We start from the raw sequence: 26,431 nt of genomic DNA, 5'->3' as shown, positions 1-26,431 counted from the left end.
TCTATATCTTTATTGAAGTAAAACCTGAGTGTCATTCAACTCAAGATTCATTTAGCCTGAATTTCAATTTACATAAATTTAGTTTTACTAATATTACAGGCACAACAGCATATGAAAACATATTTTTTGTAAATCTCGAGGAATTTGCATATAAGATAAGTATTTTTTTATGGGTATAGCTAAAAAATAAAACTGATTTGGTAGATAAGAAAATATAAATCAGTGCACTAAAGGACTTTTAGCGTTCTGTGTTCATGAAACCTTACCCTCCTGTGTGCCTTTTCTTACCTTATTCTGTGTATTTACAACTTTTTCGTTGTATAATTTCCTTGAGGAAAAAAAAAAAACAAAAAAACAAACAAACAAACAAACAAACACTACAGTTTCTTCCTCCAGTCTTAAACTCCAGACTTCCTCCAGTCTTAACCTCTTTAAGGAGCTCTTCCACATTGGTGAGCACCAGGCCCAGTAATGCTTCTCCTCTAGTATGTTTGTCTAACACCTGGAAGAGGAAGTTATTATCAGAGGACTCCAGGAGTCTCCTGGATTGCTTACTGCCTGCCACGTGGCTTTCCTAACAAATATCCAGGTGGTTGAAATCTCCCAGGAGGATGAGAGCCTGTGAGCAAGAAGCTTCTTGTAGTTGGAGCAGCTCCCACTGATCATGTGGCCTGTAGCAGACCCCAACCACAAGACATCTTTTGTTGGTCCAGTCCTTAATTTTTACCCACAGACTCTCAACCAACTCTTGGCTGTTTTCTCAGGGGTGGCTCTTCACAGTCTGACAATTTCTTCTTCGTCCACATCCTTCCTGTGGACGAAGCTCTTCTCTAGAGTTGGACTTTCCTTTCTATTTAAGAGGAAGACACGTTGATGTAGGAAATACTAGTAAGGAAATAAACCTTACAGTCAGACTAGTGTCCTAGTAAAATTCATTTCTGAACAGCTGGCCGTGCATGAGTTTTGTACTTATTTGATAGCTGCAAAGCTCAGTGAGCAAAAAAGATGACTAACCTGTGATATGTTATTTTGTTTTACAGGAAAAGGCTCAGTGTTTGCAGAAGGCTTTTGTTTCCCAAGCAGATAAATCCACGCAGACAGAACTTGTAGGCCATGATGTAAGTAGCTGTATTGAGCAGTCCTTTTTCTTTTTCATCTTTATGGGTTTTCACAGTTCTATCAGCCTGTTTGCTTCTGCTGCTGTTGTGTCTGTGCACTGATTTAATGGGATTTACTGGAACACCATTCATCCTTTGCTCTTAAATGATTTTTAAATGGCTTCTGCAACATGAGAAGATAATTGCAGCTACCTGCCAGCATACCAATACCCTATTAATTTTATGCTTTACAAACAGCTCAGAATTAGCTTAAATGAATGCAGAGGATATGTATTAATGGATTGTAATTTTTTTCAGTGTCAACAGTCATTTACACACTTATTAACAAATTAATTAGGTTATTATGTTTATAATCACCATATGCTATCCAAACAAAATTTGAATTTTGGAAGATAATGGAAGAGGTGTAATAATGACAAGTATTGTTAAAGTTATATTTCTTGAAGAGCGTCACTCAAAATTTCTGCTGGAAAGTGAAATGATACTTTTTACCCCCATGGAAGACCATAAGAACATAGTAGAAAACATTTTTGTCAGCTTTTTTTTTTTAATGTTATCTTTTTTTTTTGGGAGATCAGTTGAATATATGTGAGAAATTTACTTGTTCTTTATTCATAAATAATGTGTGATTAAAAATGCCAGAATGTTGTATATTGACAGTTCTTTTGTTCTATCATTTGAGTAGAATCTAACAGTACTTCTCACCAAAGACTGTTCTGCAAACTAAGGCAGTGTTTCTGCACTGATGTATATCAACATGCTTCTTCCAGTTTATAAAAGAAACACTGGAATCAAAGCAGGTTTTGAAACCTTTCTTTCAGCATGTTTTTTTTGTTTGTTTGTTTGTTTGTTTTTTTATCAGTGAGCATTAAAGTTTTTGTCTTCCAAGTCTTCAGATAGTCTTGTGAAGATAAAAAAAAAAAAAAAGTAAGATTTTCACATTTTAATCAGAAATGTTATTGAAGCCAAGTATGCTTTTCTTTTTTTTTGTAGTATGCTTTTCTCTTTTTTTGTTTATTTTTTTTAAGTTGATTCAAACAAGGAGTATGATTTATTATTATTATGGTAAGTAAAATAGTTTGCACAAAAATGTTTACTAATAATTACTATTTTTGTGTATATTACTTTTAACACTTGTGGGCTTTTTGTTTTCTTTCTTCTAAGTATTTTTTCATGTAGGGCACATGTCAATATTTTATTAAATGTACCTACCTCCACTGATTTCTTGTGCATAGGTTGCAGAACATGAGCCTGTGTATTCTGTTGCATTCGTGTATTCTGCTGTATTCATCTGTGAAATAGCAAGTGTCGTTTGGCCATACTGAAACTGTGAGGTGTATCTACTGATGGTGAAAATCCCATAATATTCAGAAATACCTTTAAAACTGTTAATGGTATAATTCTGTACCTCTTTCTGCTGGGGCTAATTATCCTTAATAGCTACTGTACTAACAAGAGCTCAGATGTTAAGTAAAAGTCTTCGACTACAAATGACAGTGACCAATTTCTAGGATATATATATATATATATGTATATATTTAACAGTTATGATTTATGCATTTGGTTGTTATCCCTACCCTGCCCTAAACCAAGTATGTGGTATATGCTGCAGTGATTAATGCTGTTAACTGAGTTTTTCTTCTTTTTCCAGTAATTTATTTTTTTTTCCTATGGAGGGGGGGATTTTTTCTGTTGGTAGTGGGTTGCTGATTCTGTGGTAAAATTAGATGCCCCACCCTCCCCCAGACAGATACGGTTTTCTAGATGAGGTCTGAGTATTGAAGATAACAACAATAACAATACAAATCCTATTCTTAATCAGTATTGTCTTAAACAGTAGTGAAACATTTTTCAACCTTCCCTGGTAAATTGTCTCTGTCATGTCATGGCTGAAATCATATGTTTTCTTATATAGTACACAGGAACAGAAGAACAAAAAGATATGTGGAATATTTTTGTATTAACACATAAGTATCTTGTAGAGAACACTTGCAGAAATTGTGTTACTGGGAATAGATTACAGAGAAAGTTGAACTGGTCTACAGGAATGAGTCATGCTTACTATGACCATCATTAAGGGAATTCAAGCCATGCAAGAATGAAGATGAATGTACAAATAAATAATTTTAACACTTTTCATAATACTAGTGTTATAAACTTTTGCTCATTCTTTTATTAGATCATGCAGCTTTCCTTCAAGGTTGTTTATTACAGGTAATTAGTTCAGCTGTGTTTACATTGTAGCCAAGCAGCAATTACATTGGTATTCTTTGCTTGTATATGAAATTTTCAAAACCAAAACGTAACCCTGGCAAGTGATATCCGTACATCATTTTATCTAGGATTTTGTACGTGTAACTACAAGAGTACTGTGCTAATGTGAAATTAGATTAAATAGTCAAATGCAAAAGAGAATGCAAGAGAGAATCTTCAGCACATTGGTCACACATTCTGAGCACAGCATACGTTGAATACTAAAGATATGTAGTTCAACAGGTAAGCAGAAAAACTAAGTTCATTCCCTCATCACTACAGATTCTCTACTGTAGAGCAAAACAAGCAATCAAAAAAGTCAAATATTTTAACCCTTAATACAACTTCAAAAACGAGTGATAGATAAATGTATTATCAATAATAGCATTATTTCACTGATGTTGTAAACACAGAATATACTTCAGACTGTAGTATTTCTGAAATCCTTAAGTTAGTGTTTAACATTTGCTTAACCACTATGCTACTTGACTACATTGAAAGTAAAATATCAAGCTAGCTGCCATGTGTATTGTGGAAAGACATGAGAAAATAATCCAGGTTTCATAGAAAGCTAATTGCTTTCTAGTGCAGAATGACAAGGAATTTCTATGTAAGTAGTCCTAAAATTAATATTTCTTAAAGTATTTGAACTAAGAATCATTTAAAACTTTTTGGGAGTCTTGCAGAAAGAGTCATGTGCACAACAGATTAATGTAGGAGACTGCAAAATGATGAAGTTTCTTAAATAATTGTAACAAATAATTTCTTACATGCCAATCAAGTTACTTTACAACTAACATTGTGACTGATTACAATATCATGTGAACTGATACAATTCTAGTAATGGAGCTAAAGAAATAGTCCTAAGTATCATGCTGGCATCACATAAGCACACAAGCATGTGCTGTTGCAAATGAATTTTCCTTAAAATGTGTCCTGAAAGCAGAATCAAACAACCACAGTACAGTTCTCTATTTCAGTCAGAAAAAGAATTCCAGCTCATCATCAGTCTATCAGGTTTTGGATGAAAATTATTTGTCCTTAATTTTGATACACCTAGATTAGAAGTTTCTAGGGGTTGGCATGATTTCTAAAGTGCCTTTTCTATGTTTTCTTTATTGCTGATATTACAGATTTCACAACCCTGAACTGCTGTTCTGTGCTTTCTCTCTCATGCTGAAACAGATATAAGCAGGTTTTAGACTGGTTCTTAACTCATTCCCCATTTATTGAGTATCCATTCCAGCTTAGTGATCACCTGACATTTTGTCTTGTGCTTCTAGAGTCTCAGACAACAAACTTGCATGTTATTGCTACCAGTCTGCTTACTATTTGATTTGCATATGTTTACAGCAGTGCTGGCTGATACGCAAGCAGAGACTAACTCCAAAACCCTGTACTGCCATGCAAAATTAAAATTAATACGTGTCCATACTAATACATTTTCAGGGTATTTGTCTTGTAGCTTGTTCTACTTCGCCTTGGACACCATTTCCCTCTCAAAACTTGTGCACCTCTCTCTACAGAACCGCTTTGTTTCACTAGGAGGGGGTGGAAGATATAGGTCTGGATGCCATAACTTCCCCTCCACCTCCTACCAATCCTGCTTGTCTTCTCTGGCTGCCAGGCTTTATGAATACTGTGAGGAACTACAATGCATTATGTTTTCTCCTTTAGGAAGGGAAGAGAATACTAATGTACTTAAATCTTCTAGTTTAATCCGAATATATCTAAATATGTATATACAGTCCACAGTATCATATAGTTTGTTACAATGTGAAATGGATTTCATTATCCCACCTAAACCAAAAAATCATCCTGCTTCTGCTTTTTCTTTTTTTCTTTTAGCCTGGGAAACTGATGTCCACCTGCTATTGTATGTTACTACTACCTTTTCTCTACTTATTTCTTATTTTATCTCTTGGGGTTTGTTTTCTAAATTATACGGTGAGATAATGCAAAATCATGCCTAATATACCTCTAACACAATTCTTCAAAAAGTAAGTTCACTTGGAAATCAAATCTGTGGTTAAGCATTTCGGTCTTTGCTTTTCTTGTACTCCTGCGTACCTAACCAAAAATGGATATCCAAGTTGTTCTTAGAGTGCATATTCATTTCCCACAACTTCCTCCATCAGTCATTTTCTCTTTTTCTCATTTCATTTCCCCATTTTCAGTACACCATTTCAAAATTTCTAGGCAAAATGTGTTCCAGGCTGTCCTACTCCTGCAAATTATTTCAAACTTTCTGTCTGGTGATTGCAAAATATTTTGCTGAAACTTTGTTGTTGTTGTTCTTAATGATTGCTTCCCACCAAACCTTTCCAAACGTATTGCCTAACCATCAAAGCCTAGGTTTTTTGCTGTGTGAGTTTTGATAAAGGTAGTTACATTTATTAGTTTAAAATAAACTGGGTTTTGGGATAGAAACTGTGACTTGCAGCGTGGAAATCAGAGAGGCTTCCACTAACTAGTTTACTTTGCATTCTGTGGTGTTGCTCAGTAAGTGCAAATGCTCTTCAGTTGTTATTTTTGAATTCAACTTGCTTTCTGTACAAATAAAATCATTGGTAATATCTGTAGTAAAATGTGGCTTGATATAGTAGTGGAGTCTCCTCGTAGACCAAAATTAGAATAATACTGTAGTGTCTGCATCTTTTAAAACATAGTCTTTCTGTAATACATCTGTAATAAGTGTAATAAGATATTCTTGACTTTTTACTTTTCCATCTTCCTACTTACTCTGTATTTCTCTGTCACAAGCTTCTTCTGTTACACTAATGAGATTAGTAGGACACTAAAAAATGAGACCTTTCAATAGTTTTTACTTGGTTAAAATTTTAAAAAAGCCATCTTTTTCTCACTAAGTCACACTTTACTGATTCTATTCATGCACTACATTGAATACTATTAGTATCCTATTTATAAGGCCAGAGAATGGTTTGGGAATATCTTAGTAGCACTGAAAGCTTTTGAATTTTGTTCCTTTATAAATAATAACTGGTGAAAAAGAAAGGTAAAATGAGAAAGGAAAAGTAGATTTCAAAATTTAATAGTTTATCAAAAGTAAATGAATTTGGTACTTAGTAAAATGGAAATTCTCTAACATAGCAATGTTTTGAAATTGTTTTTGAGCATGTTTTCTTAAAAATATATTAAAATAAATAAATGTGGATTCAGCTGGAAGAAAAGATCAGTGAGCAAACTTTAGAAATTAACAGTGTATAACCACAGTATTATAAAGCAATGTATTTTTAAGAATATATGTTTTGTTTTAATTTTATTTTATTTTATTTTACTTTATTTTACTTTATTTACATATTACTGAGTTTAAAAGGAGTGTTTTTTAATGCAGAATGATGTACTCACACAGTTCTATCATAATGTGGAAATATTTTCATGTGTGCATGCTGCATATAGATTCCCTCTTTTAGCATAAACTGTCTCATTCTGGTGACCTTTTTCCTGTACAAACATGGCATCTGTTGTAAATATTTTCTAACTAGAACTGTCGTACACAAGCTGAAGATTTGTATTTCCATTTTTGTGTGCATTATCATTTAACTCATGGTTATGTTGATCATTGGTGTGAAAGAAGCTTTATTATTACATGCTGCCTGCATGCTGGCTTACAACAGAAATGAACAATGTTCATATAACTTTGTGTTGCCATCAAACCATTCATCTTTAAGATTTCATTTCATTTTTCTTTTCTTTTTTCTTTTTCTTCTTTTTATTTTTTTTAAAGGCCCTGTGGAATTCTTCATGTTCTGAAGGCTTAGTTTACAAACCTATCAGCATCTCATTGGTTCCATCATTATTAAACTAAAAAAAAAAAACAACATCTGGACACTCCACACTTATGGATTTAATTAAATACTGCTGTATATGAAATGAGCTGCAAGTTACCATTATTGGCAAAATTGGATTACTTTGTATTTACATTATCAACAGCCAAACATCACTCTTTTGTCATCAATATATGCATTATTAAATGTATTAATGAGTAAATTATTAGTAATATATCATGAAGTTATTATCATAAATAAAATTCATTTATTCTTATTGTACGTACTTTAATCATCCATTGGTGATTCACAACAAGTAAGAAAATACTTCAGTGATGCTTCTCTCTGAGATTGGAAATACATCAAGATGTGGAAACCTAAGGAAACTATTAGTATTGCAACCTTATATTTTTGTCTTCCAGTAATAATACCTCTGCACTGTTTGTAAATACAGGGTCAGTGCCTTTCAGTATTTGCTCTGTTTGATGAATTCATATTTGTAATTTACATGTGAGATTCAAGAGACATTTCTGCAGGGAATTTCTTAACCTTTTATAAGGTTAGAACTTACTCATCTTTATCCTGTGAAATGGGAGCTGATCCACTGTGATTTTTGAATCCATTTGAATCACAGCTTTACTCTACTTTTTATGTTATTTTTTGAGTACTTTGGCTTCTAAGAGATGTTGCTAAGACACCACCAATGCACGTGAGCAAAAAAAAAAAATCAATTGTATTTCCTGGACATGAAGGTGTTACTTAGAGCAGTCCAAAAAAAAAAAAAAAAAAAAAAAAAAAAGTCATCGCTGGATTATGGCCTTATTAATCAAGAAATGAGAAGCAAAATGGAGGGTTTACCACAAACCCTGTCACCACTTCTTTCAGTGTTCCCTTACCCCTGATTGACTTAATTCACCTGAGGATGTACTTCATTCACCCACCTTTACCAGGTAAGATAAGTATGCCAGCAGTATGCTTAAACCTTTCCTGCTAATATGTTCTTGTACAAACAAGAGGTAATACTTCAATCTTCTTACTGTGCCATTTTGATCAGGCCACCTAGTGTGTAGTAGGAACATTTATTCAACCTGAGCAACTGTTCAACATCCTTGGCTTTAATTTTTGCAGCCCTATTATTGTCATTTAAAAATAACATTTCACCGGTTATTCTGAAATGGATCTGAACTGAAAATAAAATCAAGTAACTGAAAAAGTCCTGTAACTCTTTAAAGTGAACAGACCTTCACAAGTGATGTTTCATTATCTTGGCTTATTATGGTACCACTCAACATGGTGCTACAATTTACCAATCGTATTTCATCTTCTTTTGTTTACAACAGCAGTCTTCAGCATGCTCTCATTCTTTCAGTCAGTTTTCCTGAGACGTTTTTGTGTATATAATTGCATAGTTCTTTTTCTGTTTGTCAGAAGTAGCAAATACTTTACAGAAACAACTGAAATAAACATGTGCATATTACCCTTTTTGAATTTCACCTTCCTTATTGAACTTTATCTGTTGCCATTCTTCCTTCTCTTCCTTGGTACTTGAGAATCCTTCTAATAATCTTTCAGCATAGAATTGCCTACCTTTTGCTGTTTGTCATGCTTTCTCTTTTTTTTCATCACTATCTTTATTATGCTAATATTTTCAGTCTGTGTAGGATAATGTTATCTGGAAGAGGATAGGGAAAGCATTTTTCATTGTGGTGCTTTGGCAGAGAGATTAGTATGCTGCTTAAAGAAATAGATCTAGGGAATGAAGAAAGTTGTGAAAAAAACTGCATAAGGCAGTGAAAGAAGAAGCGTAGAAGAAAAAAAAATTTCAGGATTCAGGCAAGAAGGAAAAACTAGTTTTGCTTCCTAAATGATCAGTCTTTGTACCTGTTTCTCCTGAGTCTTTATAAAAGAGTACGTAAAATGCTAGGTATTTCTAAAACTTTCTTGTGGTAGAGGTGTTGCTAGCAGCTGTCACTTCATTGCAAAACTGAGCACAGTCCTATGACTTTGGGGATAATGAGCATGAGTTGGGATTTTAACTTTTCCAGGAAATTACTCATAATTTCCACTACCCTTTTCTTAATTTGTTTTAGTTTTACGTTTCTGTTTTTGTTTGGTTGGTTGGTTGGTTGGTTTTTCCTAACCTTAACCATATGAACCAGTAAAAAATTACTTGGGGTTGTTTTTTTGCTCGCATGTCATTCCAATGGCCTGGAAAAATTCTTGATAGATAAGTAGATATTTAGACTTCAGGGAGAAAAAATCAAAGTATCTATTAATGTCATAAACATACAAAAGTCACTTGTTTTATAAATTACTGTGAATGGAGAACTTATTAGAATATCTCTATACAGTGGATTTTCTCTTTACTTGGTAGCAGTTAGCAGTACAGAAGTTGTATTCAGATTTTATGCTTATGATGAAGACCAAAAAATAGTTGACAAGGCAGTAATTCTAGTGTGAAAACGTAAAAAATCTAATAAGTCTTAATTGCTCTACCAATCAGTTCTTTTGAATGTATAGTAGTGAGGAAAACAACTATTTTAGCAAATGCTGTAATAATAGTGAATATGGAAAATATGCAGTTGATCCATTTATGATTTTTGCCACCTTGCAGAGTAGTTTGATAAGAGTTCACACCAGGCTGTTACATTCAAAATCTTTTCATGAGCAAAACCCACACTTCATACGCATGGACAAGAACTTTGTTAGTCTAATTAAAGTCTTAACAATTTAATAAAATATTTTTTACATTTATTATTACAGTTACAATGATACTAACGTCTGTTTCAAATTATAAACAGATAAAATTAAATATACACAAAAATACTAGTACCTACAACTTTTTTTGTAATGCCCACTATTGCACAGCTTCTCTTGATATAAAGGTCAATAGCTCCGTGTCAGTCATGGGAGTGGTACCATTACAGCAAATCTGGTATCACAGATCCTTGTCAGGACTCTGATGTTAACATTGATTTCTTTCCTACTCCACTTTTTGGGGGTCCTCTTGGGATCTCTCTTATATGTTTGCTCACATGTTCTACACCTTGCTTTTTCTCATTGATCTGCAAGTCAGTCCACATGACGTCTCTGTTACCTTTGCAACCAGTTTTACTGTGCTCCAAAGGTTTCCTTCCTTTGATGGTGAGTAACTACTGCTGCTGAGTTGTTCATAGACCTGGGGCATCTGGTATCATCCAGTGTCTGTGCTTTTAATGCATTAGCTGTCACCCATGCCTATACATGTTTTGGTTTCCTTTTTGTTTAAAGATCATTCTTCACTGAAAAAGTGTTTGTTGCTGGTGTCTGCAAGATACAAACGTACATTTGTGTGGCATAGCATCTACTATTAGCTGCAAAGATAAAATACTGATTATGAAAAAATAATAATAATAACCTGCTCATCAGATAATTGCTCTTAGGAGCTAAAGCAAATCTTTAGGAGGGCCAGACAAAAAAAATAAAAATAAATAAAAAGATAAATAAAATAAATAAAAATAAATAAACATTGCTTGTTACAAGCAATGGCAACTGGGTGTTTATAGATATACAATGTTAAAATCTTGTTGGCAAAATACTTTATTCTCATATTGAGCATTGACATTTACAAGTCACACCTTCTTTTTCCAATTAATGTTTTGCAAGAGGTATCAAATAACCTGAATTTAGTTTCTGCACTTTTCTCCAGGGATTTCCAAAGGTCTGTGTGTAGTGCTGTTTGAGATAGTGTGAGGGTGATAAAAGTGGATATTGTGTCACTGGATGTAAAAACAAACCAAAACAAACAAAACATGGGTGCAAAAATGATACAGTTTGAGCAAACATTCTGTGGTAGACGTTGAGAATTTGAGAAGGACCAAGAGTAATTTTAAGAGTGACAAGTAATTGGAGACAGACAAATCTCCAAAAACCTGGGGTGGGATACATATGAAAAAAGGATATGTGCTGCTTAAACTGAACGGAGATTGTTTCATTTTTTAGTGTGTGTGGTCGTTTGTTTTTTGTGGTGTTGTTTGTTTGGTTGGTTTGTTATTTAAACAAAGCCACCTAATCTTCTGAAGCAATTAAACATGGAAACCTGAAGAACAGTGTAAATGCTGGCACATAAATTATTCTGCTGTAACTCAATATGCATTTGTGCCAATAAAAAGAGCGTACAACATGTCTATTAAGAAACGTAATCACTGGGACTGTTTGAGAACATAGGTAGTTAGGTAGTATGTGCATAGTGGCAGGGTTGGAAAGTCTGCTTTTAGTTAGGATGCCTGTGGTTTATCTTCTGGAGCTGAATTTATGCAGTGCTAACTTTTTAGGTGTGTATATATGATTTGGTCATTTGTACTATAGTTTGAATTCTTCAGTATGATTTAGACCTTTGTATAAACTTCAAGAGTTTAGAAGGACAACCTTAGCTTACAATGTATGACCTATGTTACACACCAATAACCAAAACAGAAAATGTCACGTATATTACTACTCTATTACTAGTATTTTCTCAACAGAAATGCAGTGAGAACTGCATCCAGGCTGTGTACTATGCCTTTATTTCAATACAGTGCTTTTCTAGTTCATCTCATTCATTTATTCATTATTAGTAATGAAAAATTCTACTTATTATGAGTAGAATATTAGCATTAATGATAAAGCATCAAGAAGAAGCATGACGATGGGAAAGGATGAGAAATGACATTTGGGGAACAATAACACATTTCTTTTGTAGTGTACAAAAATGTATTAAATTGAAAACAGAATATGGGTAACAGTAATAAAAGAAAAAAGTGGTTTTTTTGTTTGTTTTGTTTTTAATTAGCAAACGCATTGCCTAAAAAACTTGCAAAGAGGTATTTTGTGTGTGCACAATGGATGCTGAAGTTGCAAGTGCATAAATCATGTTACAACCTTGTGTATAGTACCAGCTTCGTTACTTTCAGGGAGATTTTTATTCATCTAAAAACATTCAGAAGAAACTTGGTAGTGCTGCTAATGTTGACTATCACAATGAAATTAAGTTATAGCTTTGTGTTTGATACTAAAATAAGAGGATTAGATCTATATTGTGTAATAATGCATACAAACTAACCTATATTTGGGGAGAAATACCAACACCTTCACTGACAAAATATTATGGTTTTAAGCGAACAAGAGCAAAACACAACTGGATAAGGGGGGCAGATGATGAACACATAGAAGCAGTAGGATCTTCACACCTAAAATATATGAAACAATTTTAAGTTCAGACATCGGAGATATGAGTTTACCAATGTGCAATTATTTAAAAGTGTACATCTGAATACATTTGTGTATCTGTGTACATCTGTACTTCTTCTTCCAGTCGTTTAAATGATTGAGAAGAAAATATTAATGTCAGGCCAAATTGAAAGACAAAATGAAAAAATACAAGTTTCCCCCATTAGAGTGCAAGTTTGCAAAAGGACTGGTTCAATAGGAAAGTGGAGCCTCTCTGGCTCCAGTGGAGTTTACTTTTAAGATTCTGTGTATTTTGCAAGCATCCAAATACCCTGAAAAAAAAACAACAAAAAACTTGCATAATTGCAGAAAGTGCAATTACAAAAAATTACAAAAATCCTGAGACTTACATGAACTGATCAGAGTTTGTTCCGTATTTGCTCATACTCCTGCTTTCACAAGATTTTTTGGAGGCTTGTGAGACTATCCCCAGAAGCCAGGAGGTGCTTACTAGAGAAACAGTAGCTAGCATGTTAGTTGTGTACCTAAGATTGTTTACATAGTTTTGTATAACAAAATAATTCCAGGAATTTCTAATCATTGTAGTAAATAGAAGTGAGCACATTGTTTTTATGCAAGAACATTTCTGAATTGCAAAACTGAACATAAGAGCTGAAGCCACAGGCAATACTGTTAGCGGGACTCTGCAACTGTTGAGAGCATATCAGTAAACTCACAGTAGGGCTACGAAGTCAGACTCATTAGAGCTTTCCTGTTCTTTAGTTGGGCTTTAAAATGGAGGGGCTGACTATGTTTCTTCAGAGAATGTAGTAGTGTCTGAGCAAACTGGTAGGTGGCTGTTGTCATGTACAAAGGCTATCTTTGGCAATTGCCAAAGAACAAGTCACAAGAAAGCATTTAATACTGCTAGTATGGAAAAGTTTTTTGTTTTTTTGTTTTGTTTTTTGTTTTTTTACATTTACTTGGTGAATATATGGTGGTAGTGTATACCAAATAGTTTCTAGGGAGTAGGACATGATATTTGTCCTTTTCCTGTAGTTAAGAATGATGCTAGCTACAATTATGAAAACCTGCAAAAAGAAAATAAAGCTATTGTGAATTATTTGGATATTAAGGTCATTTTAGATATCTCTTTACATGTCTAGAAATTCGTATTGTTTTATTCTGTTTTGTATCAATTAAGAAATTTGCAAACTTCAGTTTTCTTGAACTATTCATAATAGATTCTGATTGGCAAATATCAAGAGAGCTTTACTGTATGCTGTTAACATGGATCTTAGACTTCCTACAAAACAGCTATTTTCAGTTGACAATGCAGATGTAAGATTTAATTAAAATACTTACACATTGTTTTGGGCATCTACAGAAAACTTCTTAGTCTGCCACAAAGCTTACTTTGCAGTAGTGTTTTGCATTATGTTATATTTCATAATGCAATGAATTTCAGTAGGTCTTGCCACTTTTCTGGCTAAACACAATGTTTTTTTATGTTTTTCATACCACACATTGGTGAAAGATCATAGCATACAAGTGTGCAGAGAGGTCATTGACATGATGTATTCCACTGTCGTAATACTAATTTGCACACTTTAGTACAAATAATCCTTGTTATTGTAGGCAAATATGCAAACAATTCTTAAAATTTACTTCTGAAACTCTAGGTGAATTACTGTTAGAATAAAGTTTTAATATTTTGATGATGTTGGACAGCTTTCCTTCTACTTAAGACACTTATTTCAGCATTGTTTCTGTCCTGTGTTGTTCCAACTGTTGCTTTCCATCACTCTTTGGTTGTAAGTAATGATTTTAATGTTCTGCTTTACCCTTGATAAATTTAATTAATCTATTATTACCAGTATTTCTGCATGAGCATAAAAAACATTTTCAGAGACTTGAGGCCATGAGCTTGTGAAATACACAGCTTGTTCTTGAATTAATTTGGGTAGACCACTGGCAAGATGAAATACAAATATTATTGAATAAACCCGAAAAAGCATACTAACTAAGGATTTTGCATGGCAAGATTTCTCCCCCTTTTCACACAAGGCTTTTTTTAAAGGTCAGTATCTTAAGGTTAGAGAAATCACTATCTATTCTTTTGTCTAGAGAATTCTTGCCCAGGGTTGGCATGTTGCTTCTTTAGATTTTCTTATCCAGCAGACTCAGAGAAAACTTCTACAGAAATATTTACAGCGTACAGCTCAATATCTATAGCCAGAGGAAGCTCTCTCTTGATTGAAAAACAAAGAAGTGTGAACACCCTGATACAACCTCCATGTTCAATTTCGATTGCCAGAATGTTGTATTGAACTATCCTGAAGGCATTAGGGTGAGCCCATTTAGAACACAATATCTCTTCTGCTCATTTTCTTAGTATTTAGGTTCCCTTTCACACAATGATTTAATTTATGTGTTTGTTTGCTTGTTGCTAGAGCACATTGCCATAACTTATTAAATAAAAACACAAACGTGACATTATTCTGTAACCCATACATAGATTTGCTCTACAACGTGTATGTGCAAGAATGATGTTTCAGATAGCTAGTGGGGAAACATCCCCTAGCATATGACAGTTATTCACCCTTCTACCTCTCCCAAGGCAGAAGTCTAGGTCAACACTGGGGATGTTCAGCCTGAAGAAGGGAAGGCTCCAGGGTGACCTCACTGCAGCCTTTCAGTACTTAAAGGGGTCTTATAAAAATGAAAGAGAGCAATGTTTTGCTCAGGTGGATAATGACAGACAATGATAGTTATAAACTAAAAGAGGGGAGACTTAGATTAGACATTAAGAGGAAATACTTCACTCAGAAGGTGGTAAGGCACTGGAACAGGTTGCCCAGAGAAGTTGTGGATGCCACATGCTTGGAAATGCCAAAGACCAGGTTGGATGAAACCCTGGACAACCTGATCTAGTGGGTGGCATCCCTGCCCATTGGCGGGGAGTTGAAACTAGATGATCTTTAAAGTTCCTTCCAACCCAAGCTATTCAATGATTCTTTGATTCTTTATATAGAAGGATTATAATTTCATCACTATCTGTAAATGGCAACAGAACTCAAATCACAACATAGATTATCAAAGGACCATAAATGCTAGTATAATGCTAACGTGGTATCCCAGGTCCTTATTTCCATATGTGTTAATAATACTACATTTTCAAAAGGATTAAGTTACTTGATGCAACAAACATTAACTTTCATAGCTTAATATCTTACTGCAGTGTTCTTGTTTGAAAATAATTAGCTTTCTCTGATGAAATCAAAGGTTGCAGTAATTGAATACTTAAAATCTGGGGCCTCTGTTCAACAACACAAACAAACAAAAAGTCTTTAACAGCATCTTCATAAGTAATTAAACTGGTTTCTAAAAACAATCAGCATGACATTTGTTGGTGAGCAGTGTTAAATTGGTACAGTAATCCTCATCTTCACTGAAGATTTTGCAGAAACCTGGAACCTACAAAAAACCTCCTAGTATGTTAATTTTTATACTACATCAGTCCAAATACCTACAAGTATTTAAGTTCCAGATGCACTCAACATCCTCCAAAAAATTAAATATATTTTTTAGATTTGGATCAAGGTAACTGTTGTAATTTTAAATATTTTCTTAATGTAAATGCCCCAGTCACAACTTCTGCAAATATGCAAATGAAAATTTGGATGCAAATATGAGACCTAAGGATTTGTAGAAGAAATAATAATAATTACAGTCTTGTGGTGTTTTTTTTTTGTTTGTTTGTTTTTAAGAACGTTCTTTTTCAGTAGTGATTTTTTTTCATCGTTGTATTTTCAGTTAGCATAATGGCTGTTTCCAGTGTGAACATTTTATAGTTAAATATGGTGAAAATTGTATTGTGCTAATTAGTATTTATTGCTGTATAACTTTGTATGAATGCATGAAATTGTTATGTCCTGGTAAGTATTTTCTGCTGTATTTGCCTGTAAGAGGTTTTCACCATTGCTTAAATAGAAATCTTTTTTGCCTTTGAAAGGTACAAGTAGGTTGCTGTGAAGTGTGTCAGAGTTGAGAACCTATCCTTTTTGTTTGTTTGTTTTTTTCGTAATGGAATCTGAAATTGAATATTTTGTTCAGTTATTTGTATGGCCTAAACAGGATAGCATGATTTATTTATTTATTTTTGCACAGTTCATAAGAACATATGTATCAAGATTGAAAAAAATAAAAATTCTGAGAACTAGGGGGACAGCAATTGCTTCCTCTTTCATTGGTTTAACTATCCAAATTTAAAAATTATCAGAGTTATGCCTTGTTATCCTTTCTGGGCTTTAAAGGCCACCATCCAAAGAATTTAGGAAGAGATAGATAGGTATTAGTTATTTTTATTATTAATAATATTCCTTGTGACTGGAGAGAGCAGGGGGTCTGAGTATTCGGTGTTTAGAAAATCTTATTTCCTTTGTAAAATGAAACTGATTTTTTCTATCTACAAGGTGCTTGATGAAGACAATAAAATTTTAAGTCTACATATAGTACAATATGGCACTACTTTATCAGAAAATAGTTTTGGCTTTGGCTGTATGGTTTCATATGACTTTTTCAGTATAATTATCTGATCACATCCAGGTTTTTTACAGAACTGTGGGTATTTATCATTTTTGAGGCAGAAAAGATGTAAATATTCTGTCTGGTTTTCTTGTTTGTCTCATGTTTTAGCACACTGAACTTTGGGATCCTGATCTGTGCATACCAATAACACTACACCAAAGCAAACACGTCCATCAAAGCAATATTTTCAGTGTCTTTTACATGGGCATGATCTGTGTCTTTGTGTATTTTCATTTACTAAAAAAGTTTCAAAAATTATGTTGGAAGTACAGCTCTCTTGTTATCATTCCACTTCTCCCCCCAGATAAAAGTTATGCTAATTTCATTTATTCAATTACTTGAGCAAGTGTTATTCACAGTTAATCTCCACTTGCGTATGCTATTACAAACACTAATTAATCCTATTTGCAAAGACAAATTATGATTAATGCATGTCCTTAAAATTTACACCTAATTACACAGAATATAATCTCTAAATTTGTATAAATAGAAGTTTTAATATTAAACATACATTTACATATACTAATTAAGGACTGCTTCATTGTATTTATGTTTGCAAACAGGTTTTGTTCTTATTACTTAACGTGATGCTATGTGAACAGAGAGGGAAAAAATACACAGTTTTTGGCACAGGTTCCAAATGCACATTTTAAAACAGATTCTGAATCTAGATTCATCTTTTGAAGTTATAAATTAGTTGAGATTTTTGTTGGGATTTGTTGGGATTTTGTTTTGGTTTTGGTTTTATTTTATTTATTTTTTGTCATTTTGATAAATACTTTTTTCTTCTTAGCAAGCTTAACATCTAATAAAGTTGATCATGGTGTACAAATAATATGTGGCTTAATTATCAATATAAGAAATTTCTTGTGTAATAATAAGTATCTCAAGATATGCAGTGAAATATATTTCTTTTGCACTTCGATATCTGGGCAATCTAAAATTCTGAAAAAGAATTTTTCTAGGATGACAACTCAATTATTACTTTTCAGGTTTTACACATTCCCCTGAATCAAAATTTACATGCACCAGTTTAATGGACAGATTTCTTTCTGTAGGTTTATCATTTATTTATAAATTCCTTGACAAAAGCCTCTGGGAAGATCTTCTGAGAGGTTTTCATTTTCAAGTGAGTCTACAGATGTTAAACAATATAATTCTTATTGGGGAAAAATAAGAATTTACTAGAGAACAGCAAAAGCTCATAGGTGTTTATTTACTGAGATTTACCTGATAATTCCAGGTTTGATTTCTTAATAGTGCTTCATTCAACTTGGACTGTTAAGGCATTTTAATATTTTGTTTTTCTACTTCTTAAAATTTTTGATGTAATGCATTTTGGGGTCAGAAGAAGAGAAAGTTTCTGTTAATCCTTACTAAACTTGTATGCAAAAGAAAAATTACTGAAACTGAAGCAGCAAGAATGGTCCTGCATTCTAAACAATTTAAAGGAACTATTTTGCTACAAAAACGCATTGCTGTTACACCAACAGAATATGAGAAGTGACTCTTTTTTCTCAAAAAAAAAAAAAAAAAAAAAAAGTATGGGAATACTTTTCTGCTATAGGTGACTTACACAAATAAGTTACATTCTACTATCCATTTCAAGGACAAGTGAGAACAGTAAATTTCTTCTAATCCACCCAGGAAAACTACAGCTGATTTACAAGCTGATTCAGAATTACAAGGTAATTCTGGTTTTAACAGATTACTTCTTAAAAGGCACATTGTCACAACTATACTGACAAAATAATTGCATTTTTTAAATAGCATTTACTTCAGAAAACTTGAACCGATCCACTGCTTGCAAGTTTTCATTAGTAGCTATTACTAGCTACACCTTTTTACTTTCCGTAGGCTGTTTCTTCCCTCATTTCATGTTCTGTGAAATTAAGCCCTTTGCTTCTTCACCTGATATTAATTCTTCAGGTCTACTGAAAGCATGTTAATCCAACCTCACATGTTGTGGTACCGTTGTATCACTGAAGTTTCTGCATTTTTTTCTGTGCAGTTGCCTACCTCACATATAAAATATACTTTCCTCAAAGTCCTAGCTTGGAAACAGCCCAGGACATTATTATTCATTCGTATTTATTCTTATATTAATTTATTCTTATTCATAAGTGGAAATATGATTTTAGGTACTGAACAATTATTACCCTAAAATTAGTGTATGTTTGTCTGTTTAAAGGCTTTCTGGAAAAAGATCTTCAAAATCAAAATGTATCATATGTTAAATACAACACCATCCATTTCACTGGCATCTAAATTAAACAAATTACAGCTCTTCATTAGGTCCTTATTTATCCTTTATTTTAAAAGTTTAAGCAATGTAATTTGTGTAATGTTTTTCTTAAAATAATGTTGCTGTTAAACTTCCAAAACTGTCCACAAGATGTGATTTAATGGTAATGTATGTAGTAATGTCTGCCAGGGCCTTAGGAGAGCCAGAAGCAATCACTGGTGAGGTGATTTGAGTCTGGTTTGAGTCTCCCTGTATATGTCCTCATTTGGGATATTCACTAGAGTTCCCATAATCCCTTGAATGTCACACTTAAATGCTTCATCTTTTTCAAGGCCTTAAGAAAGCAGAATTATTGTAGTGGCAATATGAGTTATCTGCAGGGAGGGAATTATTGCCAGAACCTGGGTTGCTACATTTTCCACTCCCTGCATTTTCTATTATTTCTTGCTCCTTTTGAAAGTTCAGATACAATCGTGATGTGATGGCTGTATGTACTGGATTAATTTCAGTAAGAAATCACCTTAGTTTGTATATATATACACACAGGTGAATCAGAAGTTTATTGGCAAAGCACACAAAGTAATCCTTATTATCCATTTAATACTGGTATGATCTCCCGAGTGTGCTGCAGTGTTTTGGGGAATGCATTACAAGACCAGACATAAATCAGTCTGTGAAACTTCAAAGGAAGCAGGGTGGGTGGGGTGGGGAGGGAACAAAGCAGAACATGGAATTCATTCACTACTTCCCATTGTCACGCAGATGTTTCTTTCAGGAAAGCAGGGCTCATTACACCTAACAGTTTCTTGGGAAGACAAATGCCATCACTTCAAACATTTCCCTCTTTCTCCTTCTTTACCTCAGCTTTTATTGCTAAGCACGATATCATATGGTGTGGAATATCTCTTTGGTGAGTCCGGGTCAGCTATTCTGGCTGTGTCCCCTCCTAGCTTCTTGTGCACCCTTCAGCCTCCTTACTGGCAAAACAGCATGAGAAGTAGGAAAGTCTTTGTGTAAGCAACTTCTCTGCAACAACTAAAGACATCGGTTTGTCACCACTGTTCTCTTAAAAAATCCAAAATACAGCACCATACAAGCCCCTATGAAGAAAATTAACTCTTATCCCAGCCATAAATAAATAAAAACCATGACACTGCCTAATGTCTTAAATCCTTAAATAATCAACCTCAGAGTTGCACATTGTAGTTAGTTGATAGACTTGCTTTTAGAAATGAAGCAGCACTACTAATTTTGTGAACTGTGTTTTTAACTGGATTAATAAAAATAGTTCAGTTACTATATGTACCATAGTGCTGAAACCCTGAAGCTATTGAAAGAGGTAGTTTAATGTTTTCTAGGAAAACTCATTGCTATTAGTGGAAGACTGGCAAAAGATAGATGCATCTACTCATCAATATTTAATTCAGACAAATTTATCTTAATATTTTCAGAAGCACCCATCATTAAATTTATTCCCTAAACTCAACTGAAGTGTCTTGGAGCTCCATCCTTAATCTAACATCCTGCAAACCCATAAGTATAGGAGTGAGATGTTTATGTAGTATGTTAGCTCCAAATGTTCATTTCTCTCTTTTGTTGACAGCTATTCAGTCAACTGTTACTAGATCTTATGGGATGATGGTTTAATAAATGTGGGAAGAAAGGATTAATGCATAAATACAACTTGCAAATATTTTTTATGCCTGTAAGTGACAGTAATATCTGGCTTTCTCTGTTGGGAATTGGTTAATCGAGGTGTTTTGTATGTCAATAACACAGATATCAGCATCACTGTTGAATTTAAAGAGTATCTCTAAATGGATCTGAAGTCTTCTATGGACATAGCGTCAGCCTTAGCCTTTGATATGCCAGGGTGTAAGATACCATATCCTGGTCATTATGGTGCAAGAGGAAAGATTAAAAACATTTGGAAAGCGTTACTTACAGTTACAGTAAGGGATTTTTTATTTTAGTTTCCTAACAACCTGGTGTGGCTGTTATATTATAGTACTGGCAGATTCAAGGTTTGGATCTCCTTGTTACGTATATACCTCACTTTTTTCTTTTTTTTAAAAAAATTATAGTACTGGCAGATTCAAGGTTTGGATCTCCTTGTTACGTATATACCTCACTTTTTTCTTTTTTTTTTTTTTTCTTTTTTTAATTCTTCTTTGTAGTATACAATTCATGATGACAGCATAGTTTCAGCTAAGAGGTGACTTATCAAGGTGATATGGACTCAATGAAATGTCATGATGTGTTGAGGATTTCCATAAAAGAGAATATACTGAAGCCTCGTTTTTCTAAGTATAGGTAGATAAATGCATGACGTAACCTTCTGCTGTTACTTCAGGTAACAGTAGATGAAAAGATGCATCTTTTCAGTTGATGCATCCTGAGTGCCCAAAGTGAACAACCAATACCATGTTATCTTAATAAGCTGGAAGACCTTTAGAAGATTCAGAGGTAAATATATTTATCTCTGCTTCCATTTGCTTCTATGACTCTTGGAGAGTACAGGAATTTCATCATGTTTTCACAGGTGACTAGCACAAGGCACATAAATTTAGTGTTGGTGTGCTATGCAAGTTTAGCTTTGGCTGTAACCTAAAGTAACCTTAAATAAACTAACCTACAGTAACCTAAAGCCATGAAAAACATTTAAGATATAAGGAAGAGGTGGTGAAAAGAGAAATACGGATTGAAGTATTGATATCCAACTTCTGTGTGTATGACTTGCACACACAAGAGACAGGTGGAGATAGGTCCCAGTGGAGAAACATTGAGAAACTGATTTCTCCTTCCCAAGTTTGTCTAGCCTGGTACAAGATTTTTGAACACCTGGTCCATCGATGTTTGCCAAGTAATCTATGCAGTGGAGTTGCAATGTATAAAATGATTCTTAGAGAATATTGTGTATTGCTCACTAAATTAGTTATTATTACCTGTATGTTACAAGCTCTTGATTGAGACAAGACATGTGGTGGTTGTGGTTATTACTTTGACGTTTTTATCAAATAGATTTGTTAAAAACAGGTTATACCTTCTCCCTTGTTCTGTGTATAGGATTTGTCTGATGTTGTAGCGAGGTTATTCATCTCACTAGGCCACCTGAGCTCAGGTGAGCACTAATGATTCTGTGAAGGGATTGGGACCTTCATCTTGTATCAAATTCTAAACACTTCTAATGTGAAGTTTTCCAGGTGGTTAATCATAGGCAGAATTCTTTCATCTGCGGCACGTCTTGGAGAAACCTGTTGGTATACCTAGATTGGTCAGAGAATTTGTTTCGTGCTGCTACAGATCTACCTTGACAGAAAATGTTGCAAGTTGCTTGTTCCTAGAGACCCATGCTACAAATGGTGAGCAGTTGACACACGAGCAATTAATGTCCCACATTCTTGATGATGATGTAGTAAATTATGTAAATACCTTCAGGAAGATTACTTGTCTGTTTTTGGACCAGTTTGTCTGGTTTTGGACAGCTCTAGAAGGTACAGCATGATGGCTTGATATTTCAAAGACATGCAAACATTAAAAGTTATTCTCTGATAAATTTGATGCTTAAAAACAATCCTTGCACACCACTATCAATTAAAAAACAAACAACAAACTAACAAAAAATAAAGTAAAAAAAATAAAACTATGTACAACATGATTAGAAGGAGGAGAAACACTTACTGGGATAGTACAATTGAAGCTCAGTCTTATAAAGAGTATTTCACTTCATCTCAAAAAGATACAGAAGTCTATATTAGCTTATACAAAAAGAAATACTCCATGCCTGCTTTGTAAGTCCTATTACCAAAGCACCATGTATATGAATATTTTCATTTTACTATCTTCACAGAATTACTACCCGAATCAGTTTATAGCTTTTGGAAAAATGTAGAAGTAGTTCTACATGTTAATTAGGTACTTGTTGAAGATAAAATGCTGTCATAAATCTTATGACACTGAAGGGAGCAATATATCAGTGATATCTTAATACTGGTATTTTTGCTTTTTCATTGTCATTGCCATCTTATTCTGTATATGTAGCTGTAATGTCACTTAGTGTATTGAGAATTATTCTGGCATTCCCTTTACCTTTTTGTTCTTGCATTTGTCTCACAAGCATTGTTTAGCACCAAAGCTTCTGAATTTGTTGGAAGGAAAACTGTTTTCTGACTTTTTGGTGCTGCTGCTGCATGATCTCACATATGCTATTTTTCCTTTTGTACCTCAGTTTCCTCATTTGCCATTTTCTGAAGTGCTTTGAATTTTTTGAATGTCAAGATTTATTCTTTATTAGAAAATGGTACCAGCTTTTGTTATTTGCATAAAATTTGCAATGCTGCATTATTGGTTTATATATGTTCAGTAGAGGTAAAAAGTGCAATGGCTTGATGTCCATATTTTACATAAAAAGAAGTGTTTATAATACTGTGGTGGTTTTACCTCGCTAGGCAGCTGAAATCTACCACAACCACTCTCTCACTCCTCCTTCTCAGAAGAGGAGGGGAAGAAGAAAAGGAAAGAAACAAGTCATGGGTTGAGATAAGGATAATTTAATTTAAGGAAAAATAATTATTAAGGGAAAATTATTATTAATCAAATAATTTAACTAAAGGAAAAAAGGAAAGGGGGAGAGGGAAAAGCAAACAAAAAACAAACAAGCAAAGGCTGTGTGAAAGTGTAGAGAAAAGAAATTACTCTCTACTTCCCACCAATGAGCAATGCTTGACCACATCCTTGAGGCAGGGCCTCAATGCGCATAGCTGGTGTTTGGGAGGACAGATGTTTTCACAAGAGCCCACCCCTCATCTCTTCTTCCTTTTTCCACCTTTTATTGCTGCGTGTGACACCATATGGCATGGAATACCCCTTTGGTTGGTTTAGGTCAGCTGCCCTGGTGATGTTCCTTCCTCACCTCTTGCCCATCCCCAGCCTGCTGGCTCCAGGGGGGATTAGTGGAATGACCACTGCCACAAGTGGTCTACTGTAAAGCAAACTTTGCATGTGAGAAGGCTTTTATAAAATTTATGAATATTTCTCGAAGATTAAACCAAAAGACAACTCTGTCCTTTTTTCTTTTCCTTTTTTTTTTAAAAAAAAAAAAATCACATCCTGATGCTGTGCCAGCACTGCTCAGCAGCAGACACAACACTGGTGTAATACCAGTGCTGTTCTAGTTCCAAGTGCAGAGCACAGCACTGTATGGGCTGCTGCACGGAAAGTTAACTCCATCCCAGCCAGACCCAGTACAAATATGAAAGCCATTAGCTAATCAGATTGTTATTAGCATCTAAGGGTTTTAAAATTACCTATTTAAACTGTTATTTTGATTAAAGCATCACAAAATATGGAGCAGCTGGACAGCAACTTACAATATGAGCCTTAAGATGTTTCCAAATTAATTATTCTTGGTATGTACTATGTCTCATTTTCCCTGTGGATTGACATAACCTACTACTACATAGCAAGGTTGAGCTAATGCATCAGGCTTTAAGGAAAAAAATAGAGAAAAATAACTCAAAATAGAGAAATACATCTCAAAAAGACAGGACTTGTACCAGTGAGTTCTGCTGTATTTTTGTATGATCAGTCCATTGGATTGCACTTTTACATTCTGGTCCTTTTGAATTTGATTTAAGGCTGTACCATTTTGTTTTTGTAAAGTATCAATTGACATTGTGAGTCAATTGAGTACTTTCTGGTTGCAGATAGACACTATTTTGGGTTACCTTGTAAAGATATCAAGATGCTTCCTTTAATTTTCTAAGTGAGCCATCTGGCTGTTTTGTGGGGTTATTTGGGGTTTCCTTTTTTCCTTTTGAAGTGTAGAAGGATTCATTATCTTCAGACATGCCCAACTCAGATCACAGCTTCCCTGACTAGTTTATACTACTATTGCACCAGTCAAATAGAAGCACTGTAAACCTAAAGCCTGCGTGCACTTCTTATTGCCTTGTTCCTTTCAAGAAGACACTGTATAGAGATCAGAAGAGGATTTAATTCCAAGGAAAGCATGTTTTCTTATCAGAAAGAAAAATACTTACATCTGTGTGTTTCAAACAAATATTTGTTGTAGTGCATATCTTAATGTAAGACAGTATAATGAGAAACGTAACTTTACATTAAGTGTATATTAAGTGTATATACATGTATTAATAGTAGCATACAAAAAGGAACGTCCTGTTTCATCAGGAAATGCAGGACTCCAAAGCTGACCTCTGCATCAATATTTTTGGGACATATATATATATATATATAAATTAAAATGCTGTGTAAGGCAATAACCTCATATTTCCTTTTCTTTGCTTTTTTTTTTCATTGTTTACTGTTTGCTTTGCAATGACCTCTACTTTTTCAGATTGATACTGATCAGATGGTGGAGAGCATGAGCTACATTGGGAATGTGAGCCTGTGAGCTGCCAGCAAAACATTTTGCTGAGGCAGCAGGTTGCTAAATTGAGAGAGATGTGCTGAATGATAGATAACAGGAATTATCTTAATAAGTGTCCCCTATTGACAGTGCTAGAAATTAATATATCCAAAACCAGCTTGTACTGCTTTTACGTATCTTGTGTCTCTCCTGCTGTGCTCAATGGTAGAGGACTGGTAAGTAATGTACTAGTTAGTCCTTTGAGTAGCTGATTGAGTCTGAGGTTTCAATTTTAATTTAATTGCTAAAATTGTCTTCTGCAAAAGTTTTTTTTTATTATTATTATTTTTGATGAAGAATTGACATCTTATGTCAGTGCCCATCAAAAGTCCAGTTATGTTATTGAAAGATAAGAAAGAATTAGTGTGACAACATGAGTACTAGCCTCAACATAACTAACTGTACACAACTCATTTCTGTGTACTTGCTACAGAAGTATTAATTTCTTTAAAGTATTTTCAGTTACTTTTTTTCTGCTGATTTACAGGGTTACTAGAATTATCTAAAAATACAAATAGAAATTCGGGGGGGGGTAATTATTTGAAATGACAAGATAAAATAGTAGCAGTTAACTGTATATTGACAGTATGGAATTTGTAGTGCAAAAAAAATAGATCCATTTCATAGCTACCTTCAGGTTAGTGCATCTAAAAATGCACTCTAAATTTATGCCAGGATACTGCATCATTAATATTTAATGGAGAAATAAATCTAGGTATCATCAGAATAGCAATGCTATAATCTTTGGAGTAATGTGTCTCATGTGGGTGGGCATGAATGGCAAGTAAGATAGGATGAAATATGCAGCTTTATGTGAGGCACT

The 26,431-nt window shown here is 34.0% G+C and overlaps 1 protein-coding gene across 9 annotated transcripts in view; it reads left to right on the top strand.

Moving 5' to 3' along the window:
* CCSER1 (coiled-coil serine rich protein 1) overlaps nucleotides 1-26,431 on the top strand; it is a 682,619-nt gene that overhangs the window by 459,736 nt on the left and 196,452 nt on the right. For 8 of the 9 annotated variants that reach the window (XM_072037037.1, XM_072037036.1, XM_027455716.3 and 5 more), the window contains one exon: nucleotides 1,041-1,118. In XM_072037037.1, the coding sequence (XP_071893138.1) occupies nucleotides 1,041-1,118 (78 nt within the window). Of the gene's footprint in view, nucleotides 1-1,040; nucleotides 1,119-7,119; nucleotides 7,442-26,431 lie in introns of those variants that run through there. The other variant, XM_027455719.3, reaches the window with a different exon arrangement.

This window comes from Anas platyrhynchos, chromosome 4 (genome assembly GCF_047663525.1).
Source record: "Anas platyrhynchos isolate ZD024472 breed Pekin duck chromosome 4, IASCAAS_PekinDuck_T2T, whole genome shotgun sequence".
NCBI classification, from domain to species: Eukaryota; Metazoa; Chordata; class Aves; order Anseriformes; family Anatidae; genus Anas; species Anas platyrhynchos.
The sequence above is the reverse complement of the archived record's forward strand: the minus strand, read 5'-3'. Positions and strand labels throughout refer to the sequence as shown.